Source organism: Acomys minous, assembly GCF_964271855.1.
Source record: "Acomys minous genome assembly, chromosome: 12".
Classification (NCBI taxonomy): Eukaryota; Metazoa; Chordata; class Mammalia; order Rodentia; family Muridae; genus Acomys; species Acomys minous.
The window spans coordinates 19,301,343-19,323,183 of record NC_140493.1 but is presented as its reverse complement, the minus strand read 5'-3'; the positions used below and the strand labels follow the sequence as shown (position 1 = coordinate 19,323,183).

The following is a 21,841-nucleotide window of genomic DNA, read 5'->3' as shown; positions in this document are numbered from 1 at the left end:
CGGATTCCAAGCAACGGAAATCCAACCGCTCTTTTGCTTTTTCTGATTTAACATATTTGGGGGGGGGAATCCATTTTTACAACCTCTCCCCCTTTTTAGACAGGGTCCCCTGTAACTCAGCCTGGACCACACTTGTTCTGTAGCTGTGCATGACTTTGAACTCCTGACCCGCCTGCCTCTCCCTCCAGGTGTTGGAATTAAAAGTGTGATGCATATCAGGCCTCCAACCTATTAAAGCAGTCTACTTGGAGGGGATGCCCTTCCAATCTCAGATGAGTGTTTGTTTGTTTGTTTATTTGAGACAGGGTTTCTTTGTGTAGCCTTGGCTGTCTTGGACTTGCTTTGTAGACCAGGCTGGCCTCAACTGACAGTGATCCACCTGACTCTGCCTCCTGAGTGCTGGGATTAAAGGCGTGCGCTACCACTGCCTCAGATGAGTCTTTATATAGCGTACTTTTTTTTAAAAATTTTTTATTTGTGAAGGACTTTGGGATATAGTCTAGCCTTGAACTTGGCAATCCTCCTGCCTCAACCTAAGCATTTTAAACAAATGTTGTTAAGCCAGGCACAGTGCCTGTATGGCTTGAAGCCATACTCATATTATAATTTTGTCATTCAGAAAGCTGTGGTAGGCAATTGCAAAATTCGAGGCCAACCTGGGCTACATAGTGACTTCAAAGCTAGCCTGGGCTACACAGACAGACTCTGTCTCAATAACAACAACAAAAGCTGAAGATACAGCTCACTGGCAAAGTGCCTGTCTAGAATATACAAGATCCTAGGTTTAAACCCCAGTACTACACCAAAAGGGGGGGGTGTCTTACTGTTGCCCAGTCCTTCTAGGCATTAAAACTAGTTTTCACCAGCAGGCTGTGGTGGTGCACACCTTCAATTTAGTGATTTGCCAGGCAGTGGTCCTTTAACCCCAGCATTTGGGAAGCAGAGGCAGAAGGATCTCTGTGAGTTGAGACCAGCCTGGTCTACAGAGCGAGTTCCAGGACAGCCAGGGCTTCACAGAGAAACCCTGTCTCCAAAAAACCCGAACCAAACCAAACCAACCAACCAAACAACAACAAAAACCAAACTGGTTTCCCCATTGTTCAGGCCATGGCTTCAAGCCATCCATTCAAGCCAAGACCACAAGGGAGAGCCAAGTGCCGGGAGACATGACCAGAAGGTTCTGGAACCCTGCTTTAAAAATCATATTATAGGATATAGATTTTCCATAGGTGTGCTCTTCGGAATAAAGTGGACAAATGGGCATTCATGCAGATTACTGTGCGACCAGGCTTTTCTCGGATCTTCTAAGCTGACCTCATAATAATCCCTCCAGTTAGATCCAGTTCACAGGCACGTTTTCAGACGACGAAAATAAAGTGCAAAGTGAACAAGGGTGGTAAAGCTAGGGCAGAAAATTCGCACACACACTCATACGTTGTGGGTGTGTGCATTTTGAGGCAGGTCTCACTTTGTAACACAGACTAATCAGGAACCCACTATGTGGCTCAAGCTGGCTTTTAACTACTGGAAAGCCTCAGTCTTCCAAGTGCTGGGATCATGCCCAGCTGGACAGTAACTTTAATTTTTTGAGGGGGGGTGGGGGTAGTCTAATTTAGCCCAGGCTGGCCTAGAACTTGCTATGTAGCTGAGACTGCTGGGATTACAGCATGAGCGACCATGCCCAGTTTACGTTTTAATATGAAAGCAAGACCACATGGGCTCCTTAAAAGGGTCTCTTGGTATCATGACACTTTTTATTTAAAAGGAGCATCTTCCCTTTTTTGTTGTTGCTTCTTGCTTTTTATTTTCTTATTTATGGCGCCTCTTTGATGAATTCAAAGAGAATGTATATTGATGTGCTTCACAGAGAAAGGAGTAGCATATGCATTTTTCCACCCTGCCAGCTGCAGATTCAATCTTGTGCACACTAGGAAACAAGTCCCTGCTATACACAGATCAAACTAAATTTGAAATTTAAAAAAATCCAAGAAAATAGTAAAGCAACAGACACTGGAAAATGCCTAGAAGCTGTCTCCTCTTTCTTACATCTCCCAGACATTATCACCCCCCAGTTAACTGTTTCCTTTATCAAAACGCTATAAAAACATATGGCTCCCTTCCACCAGCAGGACTTAAAATGTGTGAATTTTGTAAAGCACTGGAACTTTCTATGCCATCCATTCAGGACTCGTGGCTGTGCCCACTAACAGATGTTTCCTCGGAGGTGAAGGTGAAGACCAGACTGAACTCTAACAGGGGTGGGGAGAGGCCACAGTGACGGGACAGCCCTTTGTACTCTCCCCGGTTCCACCCTACTCTGTCACCCTAGGCAAGTGGTCACCTTAACCCTGCGTATCATAACAACACTGCCAGCCACATGCTAAAAGTTATGAAGTACAGTGGGGGTTGGGGTGAAGACACTTGGGGGAGAGAAATTGGAGGGGCAGACCTCAACCTCCAGAAGGCTGATGTGAACCTTGGTGGGCTTTCTTAGGACCACAGAAAGCTGGTGGCCAGGGCAGAGAATCTTAGCTTTTCTGGACTGGGAAACAGGCTGCCACTAAAGGAAATGGGACCAAGATCCAACAGGTCCCCAACCCTGAAGAACTCTCAAGACAAGGTCCATGGTGGGGAGAAGAAGTCCTCCTTTTCCAGAACCCAGCACTACTTAAGAGTTCTGACCCCTAGACACAACACCCCCTGGGTCTAGGTGGCTGTAGTGTTCACCCTTAGGTCACAGAGGCCAGACAGAGTGAGCTGAGCCTCCCCAGCCTTCTCAGTCCAACGGACTGACACACTTCCACCCCTGCTCCCTCCACCCCACCATATCTGTTCTTCTGGGTCAAGCAGCTCTGGCCTCTAGACCTAGGCACCCCCACCCCACCCCTCAGCCCGCCATCCCCCTACCCCCACCCCACCATGCTATGACCCAGCCCTCTCTCTGAGCCTCCGGGTACTCTGGACAGTCCTAGAGGACCATACCCCAGTCCTCTCTCTGCCCCCAGATACACTGGTCTCCTCTCCCAGATGTCCATGCCCCAGTCCTCTGTCTACCCCCAGATGCTCTGGCCTCCAGTGCCAGACACCCCAACTGTCCATGTCTCAGAACTCCCTGTGACCCCAGGCGCTCTGCCTTCTGTTGGACATCCCAGATGTCCATGCTCCAGAATTCTCTGTGCTCCCAAGTGCTCTGCCCTTTGGTCTGGACATCCTCTAGATGCCCATGTTTTAAGTCCTCCCTGTGCCCCAGGGCCTCTAGCCAGGCGCTCGCAGGATCCCTTGCTCCTTCGCTAAGCCCCTTGTGTGCGCCTCCCTTGCTGGCAAAGGTTGGGGAGCGGCGGCGGCGGCTGCTGAGCCCACAGTGCGACGTGTCACAGGCCAGGCGGCTCCTCCCACGGCCGCAGCCACACCAGGGTCCAGTGGGCCGCGGGGTCCCGAGCCCGCCTGCGGCCGTTACCTTGTTAGTGGGCACCGAGCGCAGGCGCTTGAAGATGGCCAGGATGTCCTGCTTGCTGGGGTCCCCCATGGTCACCGAGAACCGAGGTCCCCGACAACAGGGAAGAGACGAGGAGAAGCGGTTGCCGCCTCCCGGAGACCGAGGGGCAGGGGCGGGGCTGCGCGTGACGATAGGCTCCGCCCCTGTCGCGCCCAGGCTCCGCCCACGATCCGGCGCATGCGCTGTTTCCCCTCACTCTGGCGTCCCAGCCGCGCCACAGGCTCCTCTCGAAGCTGGGCGCGGCAGGCGCATGCGCAAAGGCTGACACAGCTCCCTCACCCCACCCCACCCTCGCGCCCCGCAACCTCCCGACCCTTCCTACCGTTCTTCCTCAGCTCTCAGCACTAGTCAGGGTCCTGCAGTGTTGGGCAGAAACCTCAGGCTTTGCGCAGGGAGCACTACCTGTACCCACTGGAATCGGCAGCATCCCGCTGCTTAGCTCCTCCCCTGGCCACAGATTGACACCCATCCCTCAGGGTAGCAGAGTCAGCCGCTTCCATCCTCATGGGATCCTGGAGTAGGAGTAGCAGAGAGACATTTGTTTGTTTTCTCTTTTCTCAGCTAAAGCCAAGGCCTGAATGAAAATCTTTTGGAAACTGCGGTCTCGTTTTCACCTATAAAGCCCAGGCTAGCCTAAAACCCACTGTGTAGTCCCAGGCTGGACATAAACTGGAGATCTTCTCTCAGCTTCCTGAGTGTTCGGATTACGGTTCTACAGCTTGCCATACCGATTTGGTAAACCTGTATACATTAGTCTGCTAATGGAGAGTGCTCGCCTCTAGGCCACAAGTTGTCAGGATCAGAATTGAGAAGTCTAGAAAGATCAGAAACATGATTGTTTAGCGCTTGGGGCGCCATCTAATTAGGCCTTGGGTAACATTAGTAGCTAGGTGGTTTGGGCTCGGGAGCAGGCGCCTTTTTTTTTTTTTTTTTTTACAAGGGTCAATATTTAGCAGCTGGCAAACATGGCCTCAGGTGGGACACAGTAGAAGAAAAACGTTTTGGTATCCCGTGTAGTGCCCCAGCTCCTGTCCCAGTTCAGCTGACAGCTTCCCAAACAGGCAGCTTTAGTCACTTCCTAGGGTGCACTGCAGCTTCAGGGATGTTCTGGAAAGGACCTTGGTGTGAAGTTCCCTCAAGGAAGCTAGGACCTCAGAAAGGCCGTGAAAGGGCTGAGATTGTCACAAAGATTTGCAGCAGAGGGACCAAGGACAGAGAACAAGGGCATAGTGGCGTAGGCCGGTAATCCCAGCACGCAGGGAAGCAGAGGCAGGCAGATCTCTGTGAGTTCGAGGCCAGCCTGGTCTACAAAGCGAGTCCAGGACAGCCAAGGCTAACACAGAGAGACCCTGTCCCAAACCACCACTACCACCACCACCACCAAAACAAAGACACTGACTGGAGGCGGATGAAGGGGAAGGGAACAAGGGAGAGTTAAGAGACATTTGGCCCAGAGGGACAAAGGACTGCCTCTGGATAGAGAGGAGATAGTCCCAGCCCATAGGCAAGTGGCAGTTTATAAAGGGGAACCGTGGCCGGGCATGGTGGCGCATGCCTTTAATCCCAGCACTCGGGAGGCAGAGGCAGGCGGATCGCTGTGAGTTCAAGGCCAGCCTGGTCTACAAAGCGAGTCCAGGACAGCCAGGGATACACAGACAAAAATAAATATATAAACAAAAATAAATAAAGGGGAACGGGAAGCTCCATGTTAGGATGAGTTGGTTTGGTTTGGCATCCTAATTTGGTGAGCCAAAGGAGGGAGGGCTTTTGATTGCTGGGCTCCAGTGCTTTGATAAGGGAAGGCAGGTGGTTAGCCAGCAGCGAAGGAAAAACCCAAATAAGGGAACGACCTTGGTGGCTAGCTTTAGGGATGTAATCTAACGGTTTTTTAGCAAGGAGAAGCGAAGGGGCAGGGCAAGGCCTGCCAGTACCATGTTTGCCGTGCTCCGGCTTGCTGGATCCCTTCAGGCTGTGCATTCATCACCCCAGAGCTGGCCTTTTTCCAAGGTTAGGCAACGTGCAGCCACTCCTTCCAGCACGTTTCCTCCACAGACAACCCTCGCCATCTGAAGGATCTTCCACTTCTGTCAGAGAATATATATGGGTCATTTGTAGGAGTTAGGTATGAAGTAAGAAAGGAAAACGTGCCAGGTATGATGGTACAAGCCTTCTAATCTCTGCATTTGGGTTGGGATTAAAGGCGTGCGCTACCACGCCCAGCTCTTTTTTGGTTTTTTCGATACTGGGTTTCTCTGTGTAGCCTTTGGCTGTCCTGAACTCGCTCTGTAGACCAGGCTGGCCTAGAACTCAGTGATCCTCCTGCCTCTGCCTCCTGAGTGCTCAGAATACTGATGTGCACTACCATGCCCACACCTACCCCTCCTTTTTTTTTTAATAGGCTTTTCAAGAGCTTGTGGGGAATATAACCTAAAAGGCATTTTCACATTAACTTTGACTTGAAAGGGGAAAAGGATCATATTACTTCATGAATATACTACCCACCTCATATTTATAAAAATGCTTAAAAACTCCAATGGAGAAGCTACTATGCCTATACTCACCCCAGCACAGCCCACTAGTCTGGAGAGCTTGCTTAGCATATTTTGCTCAATACACTTCTGCTGAAATAATTTCTCTCAGCTGAATTCTTTCCAGATAAGAACTGAGCAGAGGCCAGATGCAGTGGCGCACACCTTTAATCTCAGCCTTCGGGAGGCAGAGGCAGGTGGATCTCTGTGAGTTCGAGGCCAGCCTGGTCTACAAAGCGAGTCCAGGACAACCAAGGCTACACAGAGAAACCCTGTCTTGAGAAAACAAAACAAACAAAAAAGAGCTGAGCAGAGATGGCTCAGTGGGTTGAGCACTGGCTGCTCTTCCAGAGGACTAACATTCAATTCCCAGCATCCACATGGCTGGGTGGTTCACAACTATCTGTAATTCCAGCTTCAGGGGATACAATATTCTCACACAGGCATACATGTAGGCAAAATACCAATGCATACGAAATTTTAAAAAAAATTTTTAAAAGGAAAAGTTACTTAAAAAATAAGTGAGCAGAAAGCTCTAGTTGGTGAGTTTCATCCAACCCCGAACAGCCCTGGCTTTGGAGCTAGAGAGATCGCTCAGTGGCTAAGAGCACATGCCGCTCTTGCAGAAGGCTGCAGTTCAGTTGCCAGCACCCAAGTCAGGAGGCTCCAGACTGTAGTAGCTCTCTCCAGTTTCAGGGGGTTCCAACATCCTCTTCTAGACTCCTGAGACACTGCCTTCACTGATGCACAAACACATGCACAGTCACACATACATACACACAGTATTTTACATTCTCCCATGGGGTGGAAATGCTGAGACAAAACACATGTGTCATCTGTTAACTGATATGACAGATTGAAAGTAATAATCAGAGAACATGACCAAGTCTTCCTTACCTGCCAAACAGCCTACACAGCACCTCTTGGGCACCACGATGGTTCATGGGAATGGTAGATGGCTCTATTTAAATCTCTTTCTCCGCTTCCATCCCTTTAGGGTTGCACCTCTTCAGCTCTCTGCCTGGCTCCACTAACTCTCGACTGCTGTCACTGTCTTCTTCCAAAAGGCGCTCTTTCTCAGCTGTAGTAGGTGGTGTCACACACCTTTAATGCCATCACTCAGGAGGCAGAGGCAAGTGGATCTCTGAGTTTGAGGCCAGCCTGATCTACAAAGTGAGTTCCAGGACAGCCAAGGCTACCCAGTGAAACCCTATCTCGAAAAACCCAAACCAAAAGAACCTCAGCTGTTACCTGATGCGAGGCACTTTCTTATTATCCAGTTTTTTGCATCTGATTGCACCATTTTACCCAGACGCCACCAACATATGTAGCTGTAACTATAACCCCAAGTCTCAGAGACTTGATGTTTTCTATCTTCATGGTTAAATCCCTCACAGACCTTGCCATACTTATCGCTCCATGTTGGTGCTTTCTGGCCACCTCTCATCTAATGGCTGCATGTCCCCTCTGCCTCTTTGGTTTTGCCCTAAACCTGCTTTTAATTCCATCCTTCCCCCCAAGGGATCTAAACTCCAGATCTCTGTCACCCCTATGTGGATGGCAGGCCGTCACTACCCTCCTTCACAACTCGCCAATGACTATTTTAGTAGCATTTAATGGTGCAGGTCTTTGGTCCTATTGTGATCTCTGAGATTGTTTTGCCTGTATGTGTATGTATATGTATCATGTGCAAGTCTGCTGCCCTCAGAGACCAAAAGTTCTCCATCCCTTGGAAATGGAGTCACAGTTGTCAGATGGCCAGTATGTGAGTATTCGAAACTGAACCCAGGCCCTCTACAGTCACAACAAATGTTCTTCAAACATTGAGCCAGCCATCTCCCCAGCCCCTTATTTTAATTCTTATTTTTATTTGTGTCCATTCTGTGGTTTTGTACATAAGGATAGACCGGTAGAGGCCAGAAGGAATCAGATCCCCTAGAGCTGGAATTACAGGCAGTCGTAAGGTGCCCAATATGGGTGCTGGGTACCAAACTCTTTGTTTGTGCTCTTAACTGGTGGGCTACCTTTTCAGACTCAAATTCCTTATCACCCATAAATACTCTTCCTTTTAGCTTTCTCATAAAAACAGATTCTTATGGAGCTGAGGTGATGGCTCAGTGATTAAGAGCACTGGATGCTCTTCCAGAAGATGCTGGTTTAGTTAGTTCCTGGTATCTACTTGGCAGCTCATAACCATCTGTAACTATAGTCCCAGGAGATCCAACACCCTCCTCTGGCCTCCATGTACAGTGCACATACATACATACATGCAAAACACGTATATGCATAAAAATGTTAAAACATTATTCCTGTAAATTTCTCTATATTGCTCTTGCCTATTATTTATTATTTTTGTCTCTCTCAGCACCAGGGTTTGCACCAGAGCCTTATACATACCATACAGGTGCTTTACAGCTACTACTGAGCTACACACACAGCCCAAGTACATAAAAATCTCTAAATTTACTGGTTTGTGTGTATGCAAGTATGTGAATCTGTATGTGGAGGCAGAGGTCAATTTGGCTATCATTCATCAGGAGCAGTCTACCTTTTCTTTTTGAGACAGGGTCTCTCACTGGGACTTGGGGCTAGGCCTAGGTTGGGCTGCCCGGGCAGCCGGCACCCTCTTCTCTTCACCCCCTAGTGCTGTGATTATAGCACATGCTTTCATGTCCCATTTTTTACATGCGTGCTGAGGATCAGGCTTTTATGCAAGCACTTTATCAACTGAAGCAGCCCTCTGGCCCCTGAAAAACTTCTAAATTTACATGGCTTAACTTAATTTATATTCCTCACAAACAGAACTACACATACTAACATGAATTCTAAATTGGGCCCTGGAGAGATGGAGAGGTGAAGAGCACTGACGGTTCTTTCAAAGGACGTGAGTTCAATTCCCAGCAACCACATGGTAGCTCTCAACCATCATCGATAATGTGATCTGATACCCTCTTCTGGCCTGCAGATGTATATGTAGGCAGAGCACTGTATAAAATAAATCTTAACAGCAAAAAACTTGCCTATTTAAAAGAAAAAAGAATTCTAAATTGCTTTGGTTTTGAGACAGGGTTTCTCTGTGTAACCTTGGCTGTCCTAGATTCACTTTGTAGACCAGGCTGGCCTCAAACTCAGAGATCCACCTGCCTCTGCCTCGCATGCTCCACAAACCCAGAAAATAGGCCCCAACATCTACCAAAATAGTTACAAAGCCCTAATTCATCAAAGACCTGATTCATAGTTTCAGTAAAGTCCCCAAGCATCGTAATCATTTTACCTTTTGAGGTTCTGCTTCTTGCTAACTGCAATGTGACAACTGGGATGTGGTTTTTGTGCATAAAAGACAAAGGGCTGTAGGATTTGGGCAAGTTCACCAGGCAGCCACTGGCTGGCAATAAAGGCTTTCTTTTTGGCTTTAAGAGTGTCTGAGTGAGCAGGAGAGTAGTGGCACACACTTTAAAAAAATATTTTGTTTATTTATTAAATATACAGTGTTTTGCTTGCATGTACTCCTGTACACCAGAAGAGAGCACCAGATCTCATTATAGATGGTTGTGAGCCACCATGTGGTTGCTAGGAATTGAACTCAAGACCTTTTGAAGAACAGGCAGTGTTCTTAACCTCTGAGCCATCTCTCCAGCCCCCCAGCCCCTGGCACACACCTTTAATCCCAGCACTCTGGAGACAGAGGCAGGCACATCTCGGAGTTCAAGACCAGCCTGGTCTACAGAGTCCAAGACAGCCAGGGCTCTATTACAGAAAAACCCTGTCTTGGGGAAAAAGTGTCTGAGTGGTAGTCTCTGGTGGGCTTTCTTCACAACAGTTTCTTTGATCAACAAGTGTTTATTTCTAACTCAATTTGGTACAATATATACAATATGTGAACATACAGTATGCATGTGGATATATAATATACACCTTTACATACAGACAGAAAAAATTGCCTATTGTGTTAGTGCCCATTGTTGGCTCTGTTTTTTAATAATTAGACTTTATTATACAACCCAGCTATCTTATACAAGAAGAAAAAAAGGTTAAAGGAAAATAAGAGTAAATCTTTTGTTATCTGTTTTATGGGATGGATCCCTAGGTGTTGCTGGCCTGTACACTGGTCATGTCTCTGATCCATGTGTGCTCTTGCTCTGAACCTGCAGTCTTTTGTTTGTTGTTTTTCTTTAGCCTGAAAAGGCGGGTCTTTTTTCTAGGATCCCTCCTCCCACCCATGTTTGATTAGAAACACAATCATCTGGCTGGAGTCTGCTGTCAGTTTTTTTAATTGTGGACTCAGGATGGTTTCTCTCAGTCTTTAACAATGTCCATTTCAGTGGGGTATCGGTGGTGTTTTCAAGCAGCGGAGCCGAGGCAAGACACACCTAGACTGTCTTTACCTGGGATAATGTCTACAATCCTTCCACAGCACACTGTTACAACACATACTCAGTACAGCTGAAATGAGTAAAGACTTATGGCTCATGGCTTCAGTCCATGGTTTTTTGGTCCTGAGGCAAAACTGAACATCAAAGAAACAAACACTTGGCAAAGCAAAGTACTTCCCTCATGAAAGAAAGGGTTGGGGACAAGATATACCCTTCCAAGGCACTCCTTCAGTGCCCCACTTCCTGCAAACAGGCCCGATGGTCTAACTGTCCATTCAACCATGAAATAATCGATGAATTAATCCATTGATGTCACCACCCTTATGATCCAATCATTTTCAACACTACTATTTGCTGAGGTACCTTCAACATATTAATGCTTTGGGGTGACATTTCATACCCAAACCCTAATACCATAGTGTATGCAATAACCATAACACCTGCTACAAGTGTCACACAAAGTTCCTCTGAAGATACTCAAGTCCATGGGCTTCCTTGATCCAGGGGCTAATACTGCCCATCTGGAGACCATGGCTACACTTGGGCTGGGGTTACTGTCTGGCCAGCCCTACAAAGCAGTCACGCCAGGCAGTGGTGGCGCACGCCTTTAATCCCAGCACTCGGGAGGCAGAGGCAGGCGGATCACTGTAAGTTCGAGGCCAGCCTGGTCTACAAAGTTAGTCCAGGACAGCCAAGGCTACAGAGAGAAACCTTGTCTCGAAAAAACAAACAAACAAACAAACAAAAAATACAAAGCCGTCACATTCCTAGAGTCCTTACTTTTGGCCAAATACATACTAGTTCTGAGTCAGGTGCCCTGATTCTTGTTAGATCAATTTTGGGGGCATTTTGAATTACCCTGAGGTGATTGCCACAAGGTACTGGCTTTTATCTATCCTTTCTCTCCTCTGTCCAGAGTCTGAGGTCCTACCTCAAACTTCTGTGTCCTCCCTCAGCTATCTGGATCACAGGGTCTGTAGCCCTAGGGGCTTAGTCAGGAGTATCTCAGATGAGGGTCCTGGTATAATTTCACAAAAGATTAGATAAAGGAATCTCTTTTCCTCCCTCATAAGATTTGCCATCTCTCCAGTCCTATAAAATAATTTTAACTGGAGACTCAAATTCCATTGTCTGGTCGATTGGTCTTCTAATCCAGTTTGTATTGATTAATGTCAGGCACTGCTGGAAGTCAGGTTTTTTTTTCTTTTCTTGAATCTCCTGCATCTAAATGAACCTCAATTCACACTCAGAGGCCCAAGTGTGATTCCCAGGCCTCCTCTTAACTAGGAGACTGAAAAAGAGGTAACTTGTTAACGTGAGATGTGACTGGAACTTCAGGGCTCCGAGCTGCTCCTCATGGCGTCCCTGAAAGTGCTAATGGTAAGCAGGCATGGGACCTGCAGACAGGTTGTGAGAATCACAGGTGCCCACAGAGCAGAGCTATGGCAAATCCAGAGCATCACTTCCGACATGGACAAGGCACACTGCAGTGTGTGAGCAGTAGCCCTATCCAAAGTCTCTTTCTTCCTTTTTTTTTTCCTTTTTTCTTCCCCCCTTTATATTTTTGGAGACAGGATGTTGCTTTGTAGCCCACGCTGGTCTGGACCTCACCACGTAGCTCAGGTTGGCTGCACCGTGGCAATGCTACTGCTTCTATCTCCCAAGGGCTAGGATTGCAGGAATGAGCCGATAGAACGCCTCAAACGAAAAGCAAGAGCCAACTGGAATGGAGGAACCAGTCAGCTCTCTCAAACAAGTGCGCTTCTGAATCAAAGACAAAGCTTAAAGTGTGTGACAGTGCTGCAGCCAGTGTGCAGTCCTAAGAGGAGATAAAGCTGGGGCCATCACATCTTGTGACAGCCAGTGAACACTACAGAATACAGGACAGATAAGCAGAGAAGGCTGCATTATGGGTAGGGGTGCACACTATGAATTGTCAAGAAAGAGCCAACTGGATGTGGTTAGCACAGAAGCCAGAGTTCAGGAAGCCACAAAGGAAGATTTGCACCAACCATCACCAGGCCTGGTCCTCTTCAGGCCCTCTAAGACTCCCTTGGTAATCATCAAAGGGTCTTTTGCTCAAAGCAGATAAAAAAAATCACAAATGGTAGAGTGAAGCTGCTTTCTTCTTGTTGGCATCTCTGAACTGCTGTTTCAGATTAAGAACAAGCAGAGAGGGGCTGGAGAGATGGCTCAGTGGTTAAGAGCACCTCCTGCTCTTCCAGAGGTCCTGAGTTCTATTCCCAGCAACCACATGGTGGCTCATAACCATCTGTAATGTGATATCGCGCCCTCTTCTGGCTTGCAGGAGTACATGCAAGCAGAGCACTGTATACATAATAATAAATAAATAAATCTTAAAAAAAAAAAAAAAAAGCAGAGAAAGTACTGGATGGCCAGACAGGCAAACAATTAAAAAAACCAAACAAAACAAAAAGTTGACTAACCCTGTGAAGACCATGAGCGGAAAAAGATGAGAGCATCTTTTCTTTCTTGGGGGACCTTCGGTGTTAATGCCTGTGCCCTCCCTGTAAAGTCCACAGCTCAAAAGTGAAACACTGAATATTTTGATTTTCATACTAAATTAGCCATTGACATTGTCATTAAAAGAAATTATTCCTAACTTAAATGAGAGGGGGAAACAAGGCAGTCAATACTCAGCATACTCTTGACAAAGCAGGTAAGAATCAGGCTTTGATGGCTAGACTGTTCCTACCAGGTGCTGTGTGAAAAGCTACTTTCAGCTCAGCCCAGATGCTAGGCCTTCCCTAAGCTTCAGTTTCCTCATCTGTGAAATGGGGACAGTTATTCCTGCTTGCTAGTGAACAGGCAATATTCAGAGGCTGAAACACAAGCATGGTGCCTAGCATAAGACAGAGGCAGTTCAGAAAGTGGGATAATTAAAAAGTAAAAAGCAGTAATAGTCTTGTATATGATAACATGCAAACAGAAGGCTTTATCTCAATGTAACCAACAATGAGACGCTGTCCCTGTCCCCTAAGTCAACATGAGATGTCAGGCACCCTCAGAGCTGCATTGTTAGTCTGCATCACTCTCTAACCTACAAGTTGGTCTCTGTCAGTACCTGGCCTAGAGACAGAAAATCTCCAGTCTGCTGACTTGTCTCTGTTGGTAAGAAAAGCAAGCAAGCTTACTGTCTGGCAACACAGGATGAGTATGGGAGGTGCACTGGCCTGCAAAGCAAGAAGAGGCAGGCTAGCCACTCCCAGGACTGTCTGGCAGGTGGACAGTTACTCAGCAAGTACTTGTGGAGTGAGGTCCTTTGCTTTTTGCAGGGAAACTATTCAAAAGCAATATTAGAGTATAAGTCAGGAAGAAATCAGCTGTCAAGAATTTTGAGTAGGTGAGCCGGGCATGGTGGCACACGTCTTTAATCCCAGCACTCAGGAGGCAGAGGCAGGTGGATCCCTGTGAGTTCAAGACCAGCCTGGTCTACAAAGTGAGTCTAGGACAGCCAAGGCTACACATAGAAACCCTGTCTCAAAAAACCAAAAAACCAAAACCCGCCCCCCCCCAAAATGAACGAGTAAGTGAGGTCCTTTTCTGGTAACTACTTGAAGTGATAATTTATTCACAGTTCGTACCTGCCTCTTCTCGACAGTACACGCACAAGAGACAGCAATAAAAGCTTTTAACACAGAAAGCCTGGAGTCCTCAGAACAAGAATGCGAAGGAGGGAAGTCTTCTGCATGAAGGCTACTTGGAGCAATGTGGTTATTAGCACTCACTGGTAGGTAGAAGGAGAGTGCACTGTAGAGTGTACAAACAGGAAACGCTGGCAAGTTCCAGAAAGGCCAATGAACAGTGGCTCTACCCTACTTCTACCTGAGAGCTGCAGGCTGGGCACTTTTATTTTTTTTAATTTTTTTTTTTTTTTTTTTTTTTGGTTTTTCGAGACAGGGTTTCTCTGTGTAGCCTTGGCTGTCCTGGACTCACTTTGTAGACCAGGCTGGCCTCGAACTCACAGTGATCCGCCCGCCTCTGCCTCCCGAGTGCTGGGATTAAAGGCGTGCGCCACCACGCCCGGCTGCAGACTGGGCACTTAAGTGACCACATGCTAATGGACGCTCTGAAGGTTAATCACAGGCTCACAAAGTGTGCTAAGCATTGTCACAGCACCTGTGTTAGGAATGCTTTGCACGTGGTTTCTGACATATCCATCAGTTGCTAGAGACTCACAGAAAGGCCTGTAATAAATAGGTGTCCCCCGAACCTAGCTTCCCCTCACTCCCAGGAAACTCCTATCACCAAACAAAACTGCCTGGAACCATGAAAGTACTATATTGGCATGGTGTGGAGGTGCACGAGTCTAGGTGGATGTGGCCTCTAAGCCTGAGCACACCTGTCACGTGTTTACTTTCACCACATCCTGGGGCTTTAACACATTCTGTCCAGAGACTTGCTTAGCTAGGTCATGTTTCTCCTTTTACCTAATGTCCTTCCTGCAGAAAGCCTTGTAAACGACTCAGTGCAAAGACTTTAGGAGTGTCTAATTCGTGCAAGTTGTGCCTCTCATTTTAATAAACAAAAAGTATTCTCATTTACTGATAAGGTCCAGTACCATTTGTCACTTAAGACAATGGCCTTGTCTCTAAGGTACCTCACATGACACAGTTGCTGGGGCCAGATCTAGGCAAGATGGTTGCACAGCTCAGCGCCCCCCCCACTGACACAGGCATGTGATGAATAAGGAAGGCAGCTATGCTCACAGCTAGGCCACCAACATAGATGTATTCTTGGGCTCCAACAGAGTGCTGGCGTAGCCACCTCTCACCTACATCTACCTGTTAGGATCTTGCTCCAGTGAGAGGCAGCGGAGAAGAAAGAGCGACTTGCCATCGACCTGGAGAATCCCAGGCTCTGAAACTCCTGCTCCCGTATTTGAAGCCTGGAGAGGCCTGAAAAGTGACAGGCTGTGCGGTAAACAGAGATGGGATAAAAACAAACCTCTGCCACGTACCAATTTGAACACAGAATGAAGACAGGTACAAGAAGTCCCAGAAAGAGCTTGATTAGACCACATCTCAGAACACGGGGCAGGTATTTAAGTAGTGCCAGCAATTTGAAGGCAAACACCTGTGCTACTTCTGAGACAGTTTTTCACACCACATTCCCAATGCGCAAAGGCCTGTTTGCAGAGCCAGCATACAGCACAACCATGTGGGCTGGAGCAGGTAGCCATCTTGACCTTGCTGCTGCCAGCTCTAATGGGCCTGACACTGTCTGTTCTGCTGCCACAGCCAGGACCTGCCAGACCCAGCATTCTGGAAATCCATCCGGATGAAGCAGCATTGCCCAGGCCTCATGTCCTCTGCCCCCAGGACTGTCCCTTGTAGAAGCCTTTATGAGGCCTTCTCATCTCTGCTGCCAGTTTGACCATTGACATTTTGGTGGCTGCAGGTTCTGGGAGATGGTGAGAAGCAACAGTTAGACTTGTGACCCAGTGTGTCTGTATCAGGAGAGACCCAGATGTCTGGGGACAGAGAGAAATCCACTTCCTTCCCTGGTCTGGCAGAACTGTTCAGAGATGAAGGTCAGGTCAAAGCTTGTTGTCAGTAGAAATGGCGTCCCCTTTGTCCCTTCTGAAAAGATGGAAAGATTTTTCTTGCACAGCTGCTCTGCTGTCATTCATCCCATCTCTGTGATGGCCTGGAAAGTAAGCAGCACTGTCCCCATCCTGCTGATGATTGAGCTGCTGCACAGCTGTTGGGGGGCAGGGGCAGGGTTGGGAGGACAGTGTCCTGCTCCTCTGTGTGAGGCACCATCCACTGTGTTTGTACTTGGCGTGTGGTAAAGGCCAGAATCAACACAGCTTGTCTCTATGTTCCAAGCACCTGGGGTGGTGGTGGGGGTACATGGCACAGTTGCTCCTAAGGCTGCTGTAAGTGAAACTGGGTGTCAGACAACGGGGGAAGTGCATCACTCAGTTCTAGAAGATGGAAGTCACAAACCAAGGTGTGGCCACACTTCCAGCCGGAGTCCACACTGTTCTCCCAGCTACAAAAAGAATTGTCTCAACTTCATGGGGTCATCAGCATACCTGTAGAGATAAATACATCCACATGATGTGGCCAATAAACCAGAACAGATATGAGGTTTCATTTCTAAGGTCTCTGAAGTGACTGTTCATCCCATCTTATCTTTTCTTTGGGGACTGTTAAGGAAGAGGCAATGCTTCTCATGTGCTCTAAGATGAAGGAAGTCCTCACTGGTCTAGAACTGGACTACTACATAGAAGATGGGAACTGGAAGCCAGTGCTTCTCAACCTGCCTAATGCTGCAACCCTTTAACACAGCTCCTTATATCATGGGGACCACAAACTATAAAATTATTTAGTTGCTACTTCATAACTGTAAATTTGCTACTATTATGAACTATAAATATCTGAGACACAACCCCTGCTCTAGACAGTCACATGCACCAAAAGCTGACTTGCTAGACATAGGGATAAGCTACTGTATGCTGAGCCCCTGAGACTGAGGATGCTCACCCCACATGGCCTGGCCTATCTGCACAAGACAGAGTTTCTTCAAGTCATAGACTGCATTTTCTTCAGTATTGTTACAAATGTTCCCAGGAGCTTCTGGCTGCCAATCTCTTCCCTGGTCAGCATGCTCAATATGACTATCAATCACCATCTTCCTGGGGATGATACAAAGTTACAAACCACTGATCACTGGACCTTTCTCTAGTGTTCTTGCAGTGTGAAGAGATGCTAAACCAATGGGTTCATTTTGTCCTTGTCAGCTGAGCATCAATAAGCAAGACATTATTCAGAGAGCAGCACTCAGTGTCATAATTCCATCATGTGTGACAAGGAAAAGATTCCCCAGGAAGTTGCAGCACTATTTGCCAGGATAGGACAAAGACAAGATACATGTTTGTGATGGAAAGGCAGCCCAGGGAGATGTGGCTCCTGTTATAAAACTTGGATATTAGACTCTAGAAAGCTGCTCTACTCCAGCTAGTTCCCTAGTAACACAGAGACCTTTTAAAAAGAGAAAAGCTTGAAGGCACCATACTGGGCAAGTATCAACCCTCAAAGCTATTTCCCTGTTTCCCAGCTACACACTGCAAGTTACTTGCCATACTTTTTTTTTTGTTTTGTTTTTGTTTTTGTTTTTTGTCTTTGTTTTTTTTGGTTTTTCGAGACAGGGTTTCTCTGTGTAGCCTTGACTGTCCTGGACTCACTTTGTAGTCCAGGCTGGCCTCGAACTCACAGCGATCTGCCTGCCTCTGCCTCCCGAGTGCTGGGATTAAAGGCGTGCGCCACCACGCCCAGCTTGCCATACTTGTTACTGCCTGGGTGGCTTCTGTTCCGTCAGGCCAGCCCTCATGGCCACATGGCTCATGGCCCCTACTGCCTTATGGCAACTTCCTTCTCTCTGGCTTCCTCTCCTCCTGCTACATCTTTTGCCTCCTCTCTCTCCTCCTTCTGGCCTCATGGACGGCCCCAGGCCAGGGAACCTAAGCTCTGCTTACTTCTCTTCCGCCCAGTTACAGGCTTCAGCAACTTTATTAACCAACTTTAAATTAGGTAGAGCAAAGTTTATACAACAAAGACTGCTGTACATGAGGATGTACTTGTCTGGGTAGCAGGCAGATCTTGGGGGCCAGTAGTTAACATTAGAATACACAGCACCACAGGCAACCTCCAACAAATACCTCTTTTTTCTAAAGTCTCTTTCTCTTACAATAATAAAGAACATACAGTAAGAACAAACATGAAACAGTTGTGAAAGCTATAATGTTAATTATATGCACAACTTCTAGTCCATTTGTATTTGGCAACTTAGGAGAAAGTACTCTACTATCTACCCTATCTTTGTGAATTCAGAGTTCTGTACCTAATTTATTTTCCATCATAGCTTGTATTTAACAAACTAAAAAAAATCTTAAATTTTTTTTTTCAAAATCCTAAACAACTTAAGCCTAATTGTCAGAGTAAACTATTTAGTTTTCAGTTCCATCAGAGACCTGAAAAGGAAATATTACCTTAGTATGTAGGAAGTACAGGTAAGCAGCTTCCAAAATAGAGATTTGACAGATAGCTAGCTGCCTGGACAGTCGTCACCCAAAACTTTTCTATAATGTTAGAGCATCATCTTCAGCCTTCTGGCCCAAAATATCTGACAGGCTTTTTGTTTGTGTTTTGAGACAGGGTTTCTCTGTTACACAGAGCTGTGGCTGGCTGTCTCTTCGTAGACCAGGCTGGCCTCGAACTCAAGAGATCCGGCTGCCTCTGCCTCTCGAGTGCTGGGATTAAAGGCGTGCGCCACCATGCCCAGCTAAAGGAACTGGTCTCAGACATATTTTTGAAGCAGAAATTATGAAGGACTCGCTTACCCTGTCTTGGCAGAGTTTGGCAGTCAACTTTGCCTGAGTCCAAGTTTTGTCCAATGTGAACAGCATACTGTCTGTAGAGGTATTTGTTTGCCCGGCAGCGAACTCCTAAAGGAGATTCTATGATGCTCATCATTTTCATTCAAGTCAAATCGGTGCTGCCATGTGCCAACATGTCTTAATGTCAAAAAAATCCTTAAAATAAAAAAAAAAATTAAAAAATCTTTAAATGCCATATTCTATGGTTCTGAGGGTTTTGAAGACTATAGTACATCTGAATAGACAAACATTGCTTGTTTTTTCTATTTATTATCTGTTTAATCTAAGGAAGCATATTTCTGTGATAAACAAGATTAGTATCTAACATGACCATGATAATCTGACTATTAATGTAGATAATTTAATTATCCCTAATTATTACAGTTGTAATAGCAGATTTTAAAAGGCTGGTGAGATGGCTCAGAGGTTAAAAGCACTGGTTGTTTTCCCAAAGGTCCTGAGTTCAATTCCCAGCAACTAAAAGATAGCTCATAGCTACCTATAATGAGATCTGGTGCCTTCTTCTGACCTGCTGGCTCACATGCAAGCCAGATAGGGTTTTTCTGTGTATCCTTAGCTATCCTGGACTCACTTTGTAGACCAGGCTGGCCTCGAACTCACAGTGATCAGCCTGCCTCTGCCTCCCGAGTGCTGGGATTAAAGGCGTGTGCCACCACCGCCCGGCCAATAATCTACCTTGTAATCCCTGTTATTCCTACATGTTGTTCCTATATTTCCCCCTTCTCAACCCCTCTCCCCTTACTTGAAAAAGAAGGATAAAGAAAAGGAAAGAGCCAGGCATGGTGGCGCACGCCTTTAATCCCAGCACTCGGGAGGCAGAGGCGGGTGGATCGCTGTGAGTTTGAGGCCAGCCTGGTCTACAAAGTGAGTCCAGGACAGCCAAGGCTACACAGAGAAACCCTGTCTCAAAAAAAAAAAAAAAAGAAAGAAAGAAAGAAAAAGAAAGAGAAAAATCCTTGAGTCCAAACTCCAATATCTAGTTTCCTCCCTGATCAATACCATAACAATTTGCAACCAATCCTCTTTTAATCATAACAAGCATCTATCATCCAACAGAATGACCAAAACCTATCCACCTTGCCATAAGGGAATGAAACCTCAATCTCTTAAAATTGCTTCATTCTGATTTAGAGTATAGTACTCCCTTTGTGGGGTGGAGTGGGGGGGGGGCAAGGAAATAGGAAAAATGATTAAGTCTTAAGAAAACTAGCTGTAGCCAGGTATGGTGGCATACACCTCTAATCCCAGCACTCAGGGAGGCAGAGGCAGGTAGGTCACTGTGAGTTTGAGGCCAGCCTGTTCTATAAAGTGAGTCCACAACATACAAAGAAACCCTATCTTGGAAAAAACAAACAACAACAAAAAACCCCTTGCTTTAAATTGTTGTCCAGTCTTTAAATGCAGTGAAAACGCAGGCTCAAATAAAGCTTTGACTGAACAGTCTGAAAAGCTGGACTAATTGGAATCAGCAGCTTTCTTTGAAGCTGTCCTGGAAACAAGCTTTGATGAAAGAGCAACTGAAGCAGTCTGAGGCTGGATCAAGCTGGATGCTGGAACAAACATGTCAGCATCGAAGCATCCTCCAGGATGAATCTTGTTAGATATGCTCCAACTTCACTGGTATTTGGTCCTTTTATTTCTGTAAACATATAAGCTCTTACAAGTAAAATACAATTCTGCAAATACATATGCATGGGATGTGCACAGATCAGTTAAAGACGGTTTTCTGCTCTTTGTTGGAGCAGGTGAAAGACATCTATCTGCCTTTCTTTATAAACTAGTTTGTGTTGTATAACCAAACTGCACTATCCATCTCCATCCACGCCACAGTAAAGGATGGCATGTACTAAAAAGTCATGAGGACCAACATGACTTATGCTATGCAAAGACATTCATGTCTCAGCCAGTCTCAAATCAGGCTCTCCAAGGGGGCTGGAGAGATGGCTCAGTGGCTAAGAGCACTGACTGCTCTTCCAGAGGACCAAGGTTTACCTCCCAGCACCCACATGACAACTTACAACTGTCTGTAAGATCTGACACCCTCATATAAAATAAAAATAAATTAATTTTTTTTAAAACGTTGTTTCCAAGTAGCGGGATCAGCAATACAAGTTACCTGCTTTATTGGTTTGCCAGTAGTCAAGATCTTCAGGAGGTCTTCCCATCAAATCTGATTTCCAACAGTTTGGATAGAATACATAGCTTTTCTTCACCTGTGGAAAGAAATGCAAAATCTTCTCCCCAAAGCAATATTTCCTGTCTTCCATTTTGACCTTAAGACAGCCATAATCTAATTTAGAAGTCCTTTCTAACATCCAGTGCTTTTCAGGAGCTGTACGACCAATTAATCTATCCCTGGGTTATTTCTTGTGCCCCTTTTGTTCTATGAATACCTCTTTTAAATTGTTAGATCTTCCCATAATTGCTTGACCTGTAGGATTGTAAGTTACATTTGTAACTTTTTTATGCCATAATGTCCAAAACAATTGTTGTATTTCAATGGATACACATGCCAAAGCACTATCAGCCCTATCTGCAAAGGCATCTCCAAGAGAGTCACTGTCTAATAAATGTGTAATCTCCGCATCATGTTTTCCAAAATTCAAGAAAAAGTCCATTGGAACTCTGAATATGCATCAATAAGTATTTTTGGCTTTGTTTTTTGGTTTTGTTCTTGTTTTTGTTTTTGTTTTTTTGAGACAGGGTCTCTCTGTGTAGCCTTGGCTGTCCTGGACTCCCTTTGTAGACCAGGCTGGCCTCGAACTGCCTCCTCTGCCTCCCGAGTGCTGGGATTAAAGGCGTGCGCCACCACACCCGGCTTGCATCAATAAATAGAATCTGGATTTTTACTTCAATATATTGCATCTCTATGGGTTGCCATTCTAATTCCTCAAGTCCCTGTGGACCTTTCTCATCTGAAGCTATTTTTTCTAATATCTGTTCTATGGTCTCCAATCCAGCAATCCTTTCCTCAGTCTTCTTCTCTAAGTTTGTCTTAATTTTGATTTCTCCCAATGAG

At 46.2% G+C, this 21,841-nt stretch overlaps 1 protein-coding gene and 1 long non-coding RNA gene across 5 annotated transcripts in view; both read right to left on the bottom strand.

Moving 5' to 3' along the window:
* ARFGAP3 (ARF GTPase activating protein 3) overlaps positions 1–3,634 on the bottom strand; it is a 48,566-nt gene extending 44,932 nt beyond the window's left edge. For 3 of the 4 annotated variants that reach the window (XM_084748363.1, XM_084748365.1, XM_084748366.1), the window contains exon 1: positions 3,458–3,634. In XM_084748363.1, coding sequence (XP_084604489.1) covers positions 3,458–3,526 — 69 coding nt within the window. In that variant the 5' untranslated portion in view covers positions 3,527–3,634. The remainder of the gene's footprint in view (positions 1–3,457) is intronic. The other variant, XM_084748364.1, reaches the window with a different exon arrangement.
* An 11,434-nt stretch (positions 3,635–15,068) lies between these two features.
* On the bottom strand, positions 15,069–21,555 carry LOC311578558. The gene is made up of 3 exons (XR_014772894.1): positions 20,939–21,555; positions 18,766–18,957; positions 15,069–16,458 (listed from the first exon to the last, which is right to left on the bottom strand). It is a non-coding gene; the product is annotated as an uncharacterized lncRNA (long non-coding RNA).
* Between the last annotated feature and the right edge of the window lie 286 nt (positions 21,556–21,841).